The 15473-nt window shown below is 37.5% G+C and overlaps 2 protein-coding genes and 1 non-coding gene across 4 annotated transcripts in view; 1 reads left to right on the forward strand and 2 right to left on the reverse strand.

Moving 5' to 3' along the window:
* CHAF1B (chromatin assembly factor 1 subunit B) overlaps positions 1-433 on the reverse strand; it is a 19691-nt gene extending 19258 nt beyond the window's left edge. Inside the window, exon 1 of one of the 2 annotated variants that reach the window (XM_006916750.3) lies at positions 361-433. The gene's annotated coding sequence lies outside the window, so the exon portion shown is untranslated. Of the gene's footprint in view, positions 1-188; positions 327-360 lie in introns of those variants that run through there. The other variant, XM_015593132.2, reaches the window with a different exon arrangement.
* Positions 434-10943: 10510 nt separating this feature from the next.
* The window catches only part of MORC3 (MORC family CW-type zinc finger 3), a 37041-nt gene continuing 32511 nt past the window's right edge, over positions 10944-15473 (reverse strand). The window contains exons 16-17 of the mRNA XM_006916751.3: positions 14585-14742; positions 10944-12445 (exon numbers count right to left, since the gene is read on the reverse strand). Coding sequence (XP_006916813.1) covers positions 12292-12445; positions 14585-14742 — 312 coding nt within the window. The 3' untranslated portion in view covers positions 10944-12291. The remainder of the gene's footprint in view (positions 12446-14584; positions 14743-15473) is intronic.
* On the forward strand, positions 13301-13419 carry LOC112483783. The gene has a single exon (XR_003047767.1). It is a non-coding gene; the product is annotated as a 5S ribosomal RNA (ribosomal RNA).

A 15473-nucleotide genomic window follows, 5' to 3' on the forward strand; every position in this document is an offset into this window, starting at 1 on the left:
CAGGCGGACGGGCCAGAGGAGGGAACCGGGGCTGCGGGGGGACCCACGTCTCAGGGGCGGGCCGCCCAGGGCAGGGGGCCTCCCAGCGCAGGGGACGCCCTCTCCGTCCCAGGCCGCACGAAGCAGGGCGCCCGGCCCGGGAAGCCCAGACCAAGCCTGGCGGGGAGAGAGCGCGCGGGGCCAGAGACCTGGGCGGAAACCGGCCGCCGGAGCGCCCGCTGCTCCGTAGCTGTCCCGGGCCCCGCCGCCTGCCCTCAGCGAAAGCCTCTCGCCCGAACCCAGCCCAGCCCGGCCCGGTCCGGAGACCCGCGGGGACGCGGGGACACCGGGACGCGGGAGCCGGCGCCGCGGAAGCAGTACCTGCAGGAACGCGGTCAGTCAGCGGCGCCGCGGCGCGCTAAGGTTCCCGCGCGCACACAGGCCCCGCCCTGTGTGGGCGTGGCTACGGACGCCACGCCCCGGCCCAGCCCCCGAGGACCGTCCCGCGCGGCTGAGTCATCCAATCAGGACTCGCGCCAACACCTCATTCATTCCCGGCTGAACCCACGCACGGGTGGCAGAATGCGTGAGCTCGCCGATTCATTCGCTCAATCTTTTCTTCCCTTGTTGACTCATTGTTTTAGCAAACATTTACTGAAAATCTGCTCTACGCTGGACCCAGTGCTGGCGCTGAGTATACAGTGGATAGGGAAGCTGACTCAGACTTACCCGCAAGGGTAAAAGGGAGAGAAGTCCCGTAGGACGGCGGGGGGACTGTAACTCTGACCCGCCCAGGACTACCGAGTCTGTCTTTCACTGGGGCAGCGGTATGGTACAGTTGTAACCTGTTTCAGGCCCTGTCTTGGTCTCTGGAGTTTCAAACGTCAATAAGACGCAGAGGCTATCTTCGAGCCTCCTGTAGTTATGTTCACAAATAATTATAATAAAAAGATAAAGTGAAAAGCAGCGTGAAAGGACAATTGTGCTCTTACAGTTCTGAGGACGAGGTTATTTTGGATTCAAAGGCTCGAAGTTTGAAGAGAAGGGAGCATTTAAAGTGGGCTTCAGGTGATAAAGTTTGGCAAGAGCAGCTCTCGGAAATCAGGATTCAAGTTAAATAAACTCAGAGTTGACAAGGGGCACGAAGTGGGAACAGTGGGACCTGGGGTGGGAAAGGATGGGTAGGGCAATGACCCCGAAGCCTTTGGACTAAATGAGCAGGTCAAATGGACATGTGTGTTTCAAAGGCAACTTTGATTCTCATTCTAAACTAACTAGAATCCTGTTGCATACATTAGTCTGGGAGCTTGGTGGAGACTAGATGGGCCATGACAGATGGACATCCACCTTGCGCTGACAGCAGGTTTCTGGGCCTCCAAGACCAAGGGACTTTGCAAAAATGAGTGCTGCCCTGTGCAGCCTTTCAGAAGAAAGCCTTCCCCCAGGTGACTCTCCCACTCCCCACCTTTACCCTCTTCTTTCTCTCTCTAGATATAGCACTGAAATCAACATGTCTCGTTCTCCTTTCGTAAACAAAAATTGAGATGTTTTTTATATATTGGCTTCTAGAACATTTTGGAGAGTTCAAAGCTCTGGGATTGTTCAATACTTGGATTGCTTACATTGTACCTCAATTAGCGGATGTGGTTATACACACTTTTTAAAAACAGAATTTAAGATTTTAAAGGGAGGTTGTAAATCAGAAGGTAAAAATAGATGCAGCTGACCTTTTCGAATGGGACAGTTTACCCTTGAGCTGCCTTGAAAGCCAGGAAACAAGTAACTTGGGATGCATAGCTTTTACTTCATAAAAGGAACATACAGGTTCATCTGAGGAGCCAACTATTCCTGGCATTTTTGGGAAAAAGAATTGACATGGATTCTTATATAAACACTGGTTGATGCTTTTAGCCAGTTGTATGAAAGGTATACAAATTGTCTACAAATGGATGTCTCATGTTGACAAGAATTAAGCTCTTAAAGCTCATTTCTACAGTAAACTAGGATAATGTAATACAGATATGCAGACTTTTCATGTTCTCTCTTAAGTTATGGCTAGGATTTAGAGAGCTTGGACTGGGAATGACAAATATGTACTGTAGATCATCTAGCTGTTTTAAAAGTACAGATTCCTGGCTCTGCCCAGCTCACTGATTTAGACTATCCAACTGGGGGTGGTGGTGGGGGGGGACAGGTACCTGCCTTTTCACAAGCTCCCAGGAGAGTCTGATAATCTTTCTGATTTGGAAAGCCCCGGATTAAATGTCTCATAACTATCAAGTTTCTCCACATTTCTGACCAATGTTGTCAATTCACAAATGAATCCTCTGACCATCTCCTGAGGTGCCAGGATTCTAAAGATTAAGACGCATGCTTAAACATACATGAAAGAATTGGCTTTCTTGGTGAAAAATTTTGAGACATGACGTCCATTCCTGCCTGGCGAGCCATCACCAGGAGCTGGTGACCCAGAGTGGGGCCCTAGACTGTGACAAATCTTTTCTTAAAAAGATAGACAGAGAGAGAAGTATTTGGTGGAGACCTGAGTTTGGCTCCAGGCTGGACTTAAGTTCCATCACAAGTCACTCTGACTGGATGCCTCAATAACCACTGAACTTCACTTTGGGCTCCAAGCACTGACTCTAGCAGAATCGTATCACTCCGAGGGGACCAAGGTTATTTGGTCTTTTATAGTGAAAATGAATATAAAGAGAATAAATCTTAACTTGGCTTTAAAAACCAATAAAAAAAAAAAGACTTCTCTGAGCCCACTTTCCTATCATTTCATTTTCTAAGTGTGAAAACTCTGGAATAAATATCTGAAGTCAGAATTAGTACTAATAAAACATTATTAAAGAATGGGGAATAAAAGTGCACAACAAATTTAACAGAAGAAAATTCAATACTGGGTTGGGAAAAGATGTTGAGCAAATTTTATCAGAATAAAAAGACAAGGGAAAATGGGAAAAGTTAGAAATCGGCACAGAATGCACAGGACCTCTGGCACACTGCTGGCTGGCGTGCAAAATGATACCAATCGCTATGGACACAGTGTTTCGTGTCCCTCCCAAATTCCTATGTTCAAGCCTTAATCCCCAGTGTGATAGTATTTAGAGGTGGGAGCTTTGGGAGCTAATTAAGGTGGAGGTTATGAGGGTGGAGCCCTGAGCATAGGATTGGTACCCTGATAAGGGGAGGAAGAGACTCGACTCTCTCTATCCCATGCCCTACTTCCTTTGCTATGTGAGAAGATAGTGAGAAGACAGCCGTCTACAAACCAGGAGTACCCTCAGGTTCTGGATCTGCTGGCCCCTTGATCTGGGACTTCCCTAGCCTCCAAAACTGTGAGAAATAAATGTTTGTTATTTAAGCCACCCAGTCTATGGTGTTTCGTTGTAGCGGCCTGAACTAAGACACAAAAACTGTAGGAAACTGTTAAGTAGTTTCTAAAAAAGTCTCAAATGTGTTTACCCTGTGACTCAGCAATTCCAATTCTTGGTATTTATATATATATGTAAGGGAAATGAGAACAGACTTGCACAAGAATGTTTGTAGCAGCTTTATTCATAATAGCCGAAATGGGAAAGACACCAAATATCCATCGACAGTAGAAAAGATAACCAAACTGTCATATTCATACAATGGAACTCTATTCAGCAATCAAAAAGAAACACTGACTCATGGAATAGTATGGATGAAGAAGCCTTACGATGAGCACAGGGATTATTTCCAGTGACTGGCAAGCACAGAAATGTGATAATCTCTCAAAGAAAGTTTAAACTTGTTCTGTCACCCAATGGCTAGAATGATATCGGTATTGGTACGCATGTATATGAATACATGTGTTTATATATGGGAAAAGCAAATAAATAATTATATGGTTAGGAATCAAAATTTCCAGCAAAAGAGAAAAGACCAGAATTCTAGAAATATAAAATCTTAAGAAAATAAATGAAACTTCTAAATTGGCAATATTGGTATATAGTCAATATATATTTTCTCTTAAAGAAAAAAGTATTTCCTAGCTCAGTTCACTAAGAAGACCTGGAAGAAATGTCCAAACAAGAAGCAATGAATATGTCTGTGCCTAGATTATGGTCTCTATGAAAAGAACCAGAGCTCCTTGGAGGAATGGCTGTTTCCTGTTCTAAAACAGAAAATGTATTAGATGAGCCTCAAACACCCTATTGTACCAGAAAACAAGAAAATTATCAAAGACTACTCAGGTTTCTATAATAAAGACACAAGAGTCAGTTTAGAAACCTCCAGCCAAAGTGAGACAATTTAACACTGGAAAATTGCCACAATGAACTGAAACATAGTAAATGTTAAAATTCACAAGTTCATAATGATATTAACAACAAAAAAACCAACTGGTTACCTTTGGAAAGTATTTAGGAAATAAGGCAGCAGTCAATCATTTACCCTGCCTATTTTATATGAACAATACCTCAGGAAAACTAGGTTTTCTTTATAGATTTCCCACCAACTCAAAAGGAATTGAGTTTGGCTCCAGGCTGGACTTGTGTACCACATTTCGCAACTCCTACATTAACAACAACAAAAAAACCAACTGGTTACCTTTGGAAAGTATTTAGGAAATAAGGCAGCAGTCAATCATTTACCCTGCCTATTTTATATGAACAATACCTCAGGAAAACTAGGTTTTCTTTATAGATTTCCCACCAACTCAAAAGGAATTGAGTTTGGCTCCAGGCTGGACTTGTGTACCACATTTCGCAACTCCTAATAAAATAATGCATCTAGGTGTGACTACTAACGAATGCTAAAATCATTAGGTAAATGACTGATAGGGAACTTTATGAAGGATGTATTAGCATACCGCCTAAACTCACTGATTGATCTTAATATAACAAAAGGAGACAAATACATATATTATGTACTCAGTGCAAGGCAATAAGAAGAAATAACACCTATGAAGAATTCTTCCAAAAGGAAAGGATTTGAATCTGTTGAATGATGTAGATCTACCTACCAGTTTACAGGAAATATAAGAGAGGTATTTTGTTTTTTTGAGAGGTTATTTTTAAAAAACTCAATGATACCAAAATGAGGGAAATTCTAAAAGAAAAGTGTTCTGGCTCCTTCCATGACTAAAAAGAAAGAACACTGGAAGAAAACCTACAGATTTAAAGAAATTTGAGACATAGCAACCAAATGCAATGTGTGCATTCCGCTTGGATCTGGCCAAGTCAAACAAAGCAGCTGGAAAAATACTTATGAAGGGACCAAAGAAATCTGAGCACTGACTAGACTTGGGACTAAAGAATTATTAATATTTAAGGTATAATAACTGTATTGTTTTTGTGCTTTAAAATTCTCATTTAAAATCTAAAATGAAAAATTTTAATCTCATATTTTAGAGATAATACTAAATTACTTACAGATATTACATGTTTAGAATTTGCTTCAAAATATGGGAAGGGCAATAGAGAAAAGAGAGAAAAATCAACAAAACTGAAAGTTGGTTCTTTGAAAATTGAAAAGACCAACAAAACTGACAAATCTTTAGCTACATTGAGAAAAAAAAAAATATTCGACTTACTAAGATCAGAAAAGAAAGCAGGGACATTACTACTGATGTTATGGAAGGAAAAAAGAGTACTTTTATGGAAGTAAAAAAAAGAATATACTAAGACCAAGTATTTGCCAGTAAATTGGATAACCCATATGAATGAATTTCTAGAAATACACAATATACCAAAAGTTAATCTTGAAGAAGTAACAAATCAAAATAGACTTATAACTAGTAAAGAAACGGACTCAATTACAAAAAACCTCCCCAGAAGAAAAACCTTAGATGGATTCACAGGTAAATTTCACCAAACAGTTAAAGAATTAATCCTCCTCAAACTTTTCCAAAAAATTAAAGAGGAGGACTCCTCTTTCCTCTTTTTTTAACACATTCTGAGGCCATTACCCCAATACCAATGCCAGACAGACACTACAAGAAAACAAAAATACATAGCAACATTATGAATACTGATGCAAAAAACTTCAACAAAATACTAGCAAACCAAATTCAGCAACATATTAAAAGCATTAAACACCATGACCAAGATAGATTTAATCCTGGAATGCAAGAATGACTCAAAACATAAAGAGCAATCAATGTAATTCACATTAGTGACATGAAGGAGGGAAAAAAACTCAATCATCTCATTTGATGCAGAAAAAGCATTTAACAAAATTCAACACACTTTCATGATTAAAAAAGAAAAACAATAGTAAACTAGGAGTAGAAGGAAACTTCCTTAATATGATAAAGGTGGTATATGAAAAATCCACAGCTAACATCATACTTGGCGGTGAACGACTGAAAGCTTTTCCCCTAGGATTAGGAACAAAGATGATACCCAACTTCACTGCTTCTATTCAACACTGTATTGGCAGTTCTAGCTAGAGCAATTAAGCAAGAAAAAGAAATGAAAGACATCTAAACTGGAAAGGAAGAAATCAAATTATCTCTTTGCAGATGACATCATCTTTTACGTACAAAACCCTAAAGATTTCACACCAAAAAAAAAAACAACTGTTAGAGCTATTAAAGGAATTCAGCAGACTTGTGGGACACAAAATCACACAAAAATAAGTTGCATTTCTAAACACTAACAATGAACATTCAGAAAGTAAATTCTCTGATAAGACAATTTCATTTACAACAACATCAAAAAGAATAAAACACTTAGGAATAAACCACCAAGGAGGTGAAAGACTTGTACAATGAAAACTACAAAACATCGCTAAAATTAAAGAAGACATAAAAGATATCCCATTATGTGGTAGGGCTTAATATTGTTAAGATGACAATGCTGCCCCAAATAACCTACAGATTCAATGCGATTCCTCTTAGAATCCCAACAGCGTGTTTTGCAGAAATAGAAATACCTGTCCTAAAATTTGTATGGAATCTCAAGGGACCCTGAATAGCCAAAACGATCTTGAAAAAGTTGGAGGACTCACACTTCCTGATTTCAAAATGTACTAGAAAACAATAGTAATCAAAACAGTGGCACTGGCATAAGGAAATACAGACCAATGGAACAGAGAACCCAGAAATCAATCCTCATATGTATGGTCAATTTTTGACAAGGACAAGATGACCATTCACTAGGTAAAAGAAAGACTTTTTCAACAAATAGTACTATGGAAACGATATCCACATGCAAAGAAGGAATTTGGAATCTTACGCCATGTGCAAAAATTAACTCAAAATGAATCAGAGACCTAAATGTTAAGAGCTAAAATGATAAACTCTTAGAACAGGAAAATCTTCATGACGCTTAATTAGTCAATGATTTGTTGAATATGATACCAAAAGCACAGATTAAAAAAAGAAAAAATGGGACTTCACCAAAATTAAAAACTCTTATGCCTTAAAGGACATGATCAAGAATGCAAAAACCACCGACAGAATAGAAGAAAATATCTGCAAATCACATATCTGATAAAAGATTAATATCCAGAATACATTAAAAAAACAAAACAAAACTCCTGCAACTCAACGAACCCATTTAAAAAATGGGCAAAAGACTTGAATAGATATTTCTCCAAAGAAGATCTACAAATGGCCAATAAGCACATGAAATTCTGATAAAAGATTAATATCCAGAATACATTTAAAAAAAAAAAAAAACTCCTGCAACTCAATGAACCCATTTAAAAAATGGGCAAAAGTCTTGAATAGATATTTCTCCAAAGAAGATCTACAAATGGCCAATAAGCACATGAAAATACCCCTTCCTCATACCCTTTAGGATGGCTATTATAAAAAAACAAAACAACACAAAACAAAACACAAGACAATATCAATGTTGGAGAGGATGAGGAGAGACTGGAACACTCCTGCACTGCTGGTAGATATGTAAATGGTGTAGTCTCTGGGGACAGTCTGGCAATTCCTCAAACACTTAAACACAGAATTACCATGTAATTCAGCAATTCCACTCCTAGGTAATGTTCTTAGCATTGTTCTTAATAGCAAAAAGGTGGAACCCAGATGTCCACGGACAGATGAATGAATAAACAAAATGTGGCACATACAATGGAATATTATTCAGCCTTAAAAAGAAATCTGAGATATACAACATGAATGAATCTTAAAAATATCATGCAGAGTAAAATAAGCCAGATACAAAAGAACAAATATGTTGTTTCCACTTACACGAAGTACCTAGGATAAGCAAATTCAGAGACAGAACGTAGAGCTCCCCACAAGCTGGGGGTTTGGGGGATGGAGTTTGGTGGTTTGTTTGGGATGAAATTCTGGAAATGGATAGGGGTGATTGCACAGCAGTGTTAATATACTGAATGCTACTGAATCACATACTTACAGATGGTTAAATGGTAAATTTTATGTATATTTTTCCACACAAAAAAATTTAATTAGCCAGCTTTGGTTCAGATCACAGTACCGACTTTCAAAACACAGGCCCGCAACTTCCAACAGCATTTGACAGGAAACCCATGGGAATTAGCAAGTATGTTGATGACTCGTGTACTTTGTGAATATAAAGCACAATTACATTTTGTTCCAAAGATACAGCTGAGTCAGATTTAAACCAGGACTGTATATTGTTACCATATTGAGATCTGCTTTGCAAATTACTTGGAATCTCGGAACCTCAAGGTTGAACTTGTTTTGCACGTTTGAAATAGTAAATTGCATTTACTCACGACTCATTCTTGTGAGAATGTTTGTGTAGGAACTTGATTTACACTCATTTTATAAGTTAATGCACTCTCTATGATGCAGTTAATAACTTCACCTGTATTTGAATGGCTTGAATTTACCAAGACACTCCCCTTTGGTCTTGACTTTCTCCCTACAGGCCAGTTTATAGGACTAAACTTTGGGAACGTGACATTTAATTCTAAAAAGCTAACACAAGCTAACACATATATATTTTCCTCTATACAAAGCAGATATTAATGGCATTCCTTTTGTGACCCATGGCCAATGACAAATATATGGAAAGACCTGAATCTAGTGGGTCTCACTACACTCCAATGGGCCTGTTTATGAGACACTGCAAAATAAGACTAAGCCTGCTATGGATCTTCTGAGAGCCAGACATGGTCTGGGTAGTGTTTAGGCGTCATTAACACAGGCTTTTTGCTTCTTTCAAGCGATAAGAGAAAGAATCCTAAAGAGTAGGCAAAGAATATGATGTAATACACAGAAAAAGAAAATAAAATGGCCAATAAAACATCTGAAAACATGTTCAACCTGAGACAAATACAAGCTGCCATTTTTTCACATACCCAAAGTTGATGAAGGAAAAAAACACGCTCATACATTTTATTATTTTTCATGAATATGAATTCCTGCATACACTCTTCGACCTATCCATAGTCACTGCAAGGGATTTGTACTTGGATATACCTGAAAAAGTATGTGTGATGTACATTGATTCTCCTAGCAGCCTTTTTTGTAATATTTTTGCAAAAGACTGAGAAATAAATGAGCATTAAGAACTTTCCTATCATAGAATGTGACTAAAGCTGTTCAAGAGTAATATAGAAATGTTGTTACCGATTACGTGGTGTAACACCTTTGTGTAAACTTGATACAAATATATAATCATATATAGATATAAACTTTAATATAAACTGAGTGCATATATGTGAATGTGTATGTATTATGCAGCTAATCTTTTCTGGAAGGGCATCCAAAAGACAATAGTAGTTACCCTTAGGTAGGCGGTAGGGCAGTCTTTTCACTTGATTCCATTCTGTCCCACTTACATTTCTATCGTGGGCACCAATTCTGCTCCTCTCCCCGCTCCTGCCTTGCTCGCCCCAGTGAGAAAGTGCCCATGCTGATCCTGAGTTTGTTTCAGGAGCCACTTGAGTTCAATGCTGTAAACGCTCATCGCTGGAAGGCACAGATCGACGGCCCTCAGCTCTGCCAGCGTACTGGGAGGCCTTGAAAAACGCTGATACCTGGTCCGATTCCAAAGACTCTGGCGTAATTAGTAGGAGGTGTATCCTCCACTGTGATTCCAAAAACCTCCCCAGGTAATTCAAATATGCAGCTAGTGAGAACCACCAGTATATATCACTTTAATGATTTCTCAGTGACAAATAATGACCTAATTAATGGGCCATGTGAGAGCAAGAATCAAGCGTCTGAGACCATGGGCAGAGTCACCAGTGGTACTAGTACCCATGAGGAATTTCAGGCCCAAATAAAGGGCACATCAACATGACAAACCCCTCCTGTGGTGTCAACACTTAGCTTTTAGGGATTTTTGTAGCCTTAGCTGACTAAAGCAGGTCCCATTTGTAAATATCCATGCTGTTTTTAAGCAACACTGACACCTTACACTAGCTTTTTACAAATTTAAAATAACAACAATCAAGATAGGTATCTCTACCCAAATACCATATATACCATGAAAGCCCATGTTGGTCTTCTGTGAAATTTTTTAGCCACATTTTCGAAGAATCATACCTTGGCAATATTTTTATTTAAAGGGAAAAATATGTAAGTACTTCTGAAAAAGCAATTAGCAAAAAAGCTTTGTTACTAACTCTATGATTAACTTTCCCATTAAGTCGGGTAACAGCCATATAAAATAGATTTTTTTTTTTGCAAGAATATATCTGACCAAAAGGAAGGGAAGAATAGCAAATTCCAGAAAGAATTGCTACATAAATATTCACAAATTTAGACATACTCTACATGGCTGCTATCATTGAGGCAAGTTTTCTTTAAATTAAATGATTTATTTGCAGAAAATTTTCTCAAGTATAAAATATAAGCATAAATGCACACACTGCCTCTCAAGATAAAAGCAGTCTTAATAGAAACAGTCTTCTATATATACCTTGTAATTAATATAGTAAAAAGAGCTCAACTTGAGGGTCTTGATGGACACAATTTTAGTTTTCAAAATATAATCCGAGTATAGAATTCTTTAAAAGTAATATCTGAAGAGTTAGCCATCGTATGTTTTTATTTTATTATAAGAAATTTGAAATTTTGGCCAGATAGATAGTTGTGACAGAAAACCAGCTTCATACCAAAAAATACAGTTTCAATTACTTTATCAAGCAAATAAAACGATCTTCATTTATTTGCTTTTTCTAGAACTTAATGTACAGTAAAACTTTAATCTTATATACAACAGACATGTAATTAAGCATACATACAAAAAGGAGCACGTACTGAATGTTCAAAAATGAAAGTAAAAATAAATAGCAATGATAAAACTTTGAAAAAAATAATGCACATTTTAGTTGTGGAAAATAATGATTCTTAATTATATATATACATAGTTATACTTAATAGAAAGCCATCTCTTTAAAATTGCACAAAACATGGGATCAATAAAGCATAACTTTTATAGCATGTAATACTATAATCCTAGGGCAATTTGTTGCTTAACTCCAGGATATAAAACACTTAGGTTTGTAATATAATAAAAGGTATGCAGTATTGTTCGAGAAAGATTGTCTTCCTCAACTCACATTAACCTGTAGTAATCCTACAAAAGGCTGTACAGGAGATTTCATAAAAAGAAATATTAAACAATTATTGTGCCCACTCCATGCTGACTAAGCAGCCAAAATGGGCTTCAAAGTAAACATGGTGAGACATTTAATATTTTGGATACTTTCTTATACCAAAGATCATTTCTTTGTTCTATAAAATCACTTTGTTTTAAGCATGATTGGCAATCTCAGCACAAGAAAATCTTGGCAAAATGGTTAGAGTTTTTGCTTGCCTTACTTTCATGAATAAAATATTTCAGGAGTTAATTTACAGAAAAGAAACATTAATGCTGAATTCACTCACAACTTATCAGGAGTGTTAACCCATTTTTTAAAATATCCTGTTTAAAATTCTCTGTAAGAAAATCGAAGGTATCATTTCCATTTGTATTATGGCACAGCTCTCAATTCAGATAAAAATACACTTTCGGGAACCAGAAAAGATTGCACAAAGGTTAGGGGCAACCTGAACACCTCTTTGTGAAAAACACTCAAGTCCTCTAGGGTAATAAAAAAATATGTCTGCAGACTTACTTGTAAATATTTACATTTCAAACAGAAACATGAGTTAGCTATTCAGCTGCCCAACACCAACGACTCAAAGGTGTTTCAAAAGGTGTGATAATGTGTCCACACGTTTGTGGCCACAATTGAATGCATAGAATGCAGTAAAAATTATGTTTCTTCAGGCTGTCACCTATCATACCTATTAAACAAAATCGTTTACATTTTGAAAGCTGTACAACCAAAAGAAGTGAGCAAATATTTTTATTATCTTGCATAAAATATACTTTAAGTACTACTGATTTCACTCATTTGTTCGACAACCTGTCCTAAAATCTCATCGACTACATCGACATCATAATTCACTTGCTGAAGATCAAGGTCAGGTACAATCATGGCCAGCAGCTGTCCTACGTTAACTCGAAGAGATCGGAGTTTGAGGCTGTAAATGCAAATATCACAACCATTAGATGAACACTGTAATACATTTTAATATTCATGTTGGCCTTAATATATAAGTGAAACATTAATCCACTTAATAATTCATAACTAAATGTGATAAGTACTTATCTGCTGGTAAGTAGTGTTTCACAGAACTAGTATCTGTTTGGTTCCACCTAATACAATTTTGATTTGAGACTGAAGAAAACATGAACTGGTAAAAAATATAAATTATAAGGTGCTATTTACAATTCAAAATATTGTTATCACCTGGAAAACTAGTGCTATACTAGTGAAAATATTTGGTCTGAGAATAAGACTGTCTCTTCTTTGAATTTCAGCTTCCTTTTGAGGAAAAAAAACTTAATTGTTCCCTAAAACATGTTCTAAGAGGAAACAGAAATAGTTCTGTGGTCAAATAAGCTTATAAAACATTGGGTCAAATAATGTTCAATAAGACTGAAAAAGCAAAACTTCTCTGAACCTTTCATATACTAAAATTCACTAACTATCCATTTGCCTATGCATTTACAGGGAAGTGTTTTGCTAGAAACACTGGGAAATCCTGGATGAAATCATTAACCCTTCCAAATTCATACACATGTATCCGAATATGAACATTCTAGGCTTGAAATACCTACAGCTGTACTGCAACCACTGCCTCTGCTTCAAAGACTGAGTGAAACACACAATCAAGAGAACGTTACAGTGGCTCTTGTTCTGTGCCCCTCTCAAATGAGAAGTCCACATTCAGTCTATGCACACTGATCATTCTAGGGTGGAAATCTCTGAAGGGGCAAGATGCTCATTCTTGGGTTGACAATGCAGAAAAATGTGATTTTAAAAATGTTTTGTTGTCTACGGCCATGCCACCCTGAACAAGCCCGATCCCGTCTGATCTCAGAAGCTAAGCAGGGTCGGGCCTGGTTAGTACTTGGATGGGAGACCACCTAGGAAGAACAGGTGCTGTAGGCGTAAAAAGTAAAAAAATAAGGGATTGTAAGCTGACAAGGTCCTTGCAATCTGTGAGGTCAACCAAGGGTTGCCTCATCTAAAAAAAAAAAAAAAAAAATTTTGTTGGCTTGCATGGTTAGATTCTATTGGGCCTTTGATAAAATTTTACATCATTCTCATGCCATCTGTTTTTATCCAAGCTTTCCATTCATCTTCCATCAGACGCCTATGGTCCAAATATTTCTCTGGTTTGCTTTGCAGAAATTAACCATCCTATGTCCTACCAAGAATATCTCCTTTGTCATAACCAACCTTTTATCTACATGAAAAGTAGACAAAAGACTAGTGTGACCCTATGACTCCCTTATCCATGATTTTTTGGAAGTCTTTGACTGTCCCTGGCTAATTCTTCCCATCGACCAGACATGTCACAGATTCCTACTTTTAGTGTATAAAACACCACTGTCAAGAGAAATATTGTGAGCTCCATATGCACTTTAAAATATTCAAATAGTTCAAATAAAAAGTAAGATGAAACAATAATTTTAGTTACATATTTTAGTTAATCCCATGTAGCTAAAAATATTATGATTTCATCATATAATCAAAATATTTTACATCCTTTTTTCTTTCTTCACACTACGGCTTCAAACTATAGCACATATTTTATACCTAAAGCACATCTCAATTCAGACTAGCTGGAATTCAAGTGTCAGTAGCCACATGTGGCTTTACATTTTGGAAAGCAGAGGTGTAAAAGATCATCAGTTACTCAAAGTTTAGTGTGCAAAAGAATTGTCTGGGAGATCGTTTCAAAGTTTCCATTTTAACAGACTGCACTAAGGCTCAAGGATCTGCATTTCTACAGGCACCATAGATGCTGTCGTTTCCATTTTTAGAAACACTGGCTGGAAGTTTTTTCTGACTTCTTGCCCTCCATACTTGTAACATTCAACTCTTTCTATTTCCATGAACAGATTTAATGGAATCCTTAAAAAACTAAGCCAAAAATCAAAGTAATACAACTGATGTCAAGGAAGGATGGTAGGAGATCATTTCTCAACAACAGTTCCTTTCGAGTGTGAAATCCTACCACATTAGCAGGAAGAGCTGTATGATTTTAGTGAACATTCATTACTAATAAGGAGCCTGTGTCTCTTAATGCGCAGTAATCATTTAACATTACCTTTCTCCATCAGCAAAATTTACAGACTCCTCAATGTTACTTGAAGTTGAAACATCTGTTCCTATCTGTTGACTTCTGGATTTTAATTGTTCAATTTCAGTTTTCAGTTCTTCACACTGTGAACGAATTTGTGATTTCTCCATTTCCAATAATTCAACCTGACCAAAAAAAAAAAATTAACTTTTTAACTGTAAAATTTTAAAACAGCAACATCATGTGCAAATATAAGCTAAGACATGTAAAAACTGTTTGATGAAGATTACCATCAAAAAAACATTAAACAGCCCCCAATAGCTTTCTATAAACAAAGCTTCATTTTTAATTTCACCTCTCCATCTCTTTACATTGAAAGAACAGAAAATGTCAATTACTCCTTGAGTAAAAAAAAAAACTGGTACCTAAAAACTGAAAAACCGAGATAAAAATGCCTACGTCATGTTGATGTCACAGTGGCTTTCATCGTGCACACTCGTCAGCTCTGACACGAAGCTCACATTTTTATTTTTGTCGTCGAGCTCCTGGGCCAACCCATCAAGACGAATGCCTGAATGAACAGTTTCATCAGCGGTGTTTCCAGGAAGGAGCAGTTCTGTTTTTTTCCAAACTCTTTTTAGCAGAGAAATCCTCCTTTCCAACACCATGTAAATACGATATATAAAACAGATTTTTTTAAGGGAGCTACTCAAATTTGAATTCAGGGATGTGCAGAGGCTACTATTTGTCTTCTGATATCTAAATCTCCTTCTACCTCAGTAGAAAAATCCCGAATTAAAGACTCCATTTCCGAGGCACCCATTAGCCAGGTGACTAACTTGTGAAAGACAGAATGTAAGCAAATTTCCAGAACCGAAATTCCTCTTCCCTGCTGCTTGGAATGTAGAGAGATGAC

The sequence above is a fragment of the Pteropus alecto genome, unplaced genomic scaffold, assembly GCF_000325575.1.
Source record: "Pteropus alecto unplaced genomic scaffold, ASM32557v1 scaffold97, whole genome shotgun sequence".
Taxonomy (NCBI): Eukaryota; Metazoa; Chordata; class Mammalia; order Chiroptera; family Pteropodidae; genus Pteropus; species Pteropus alecto.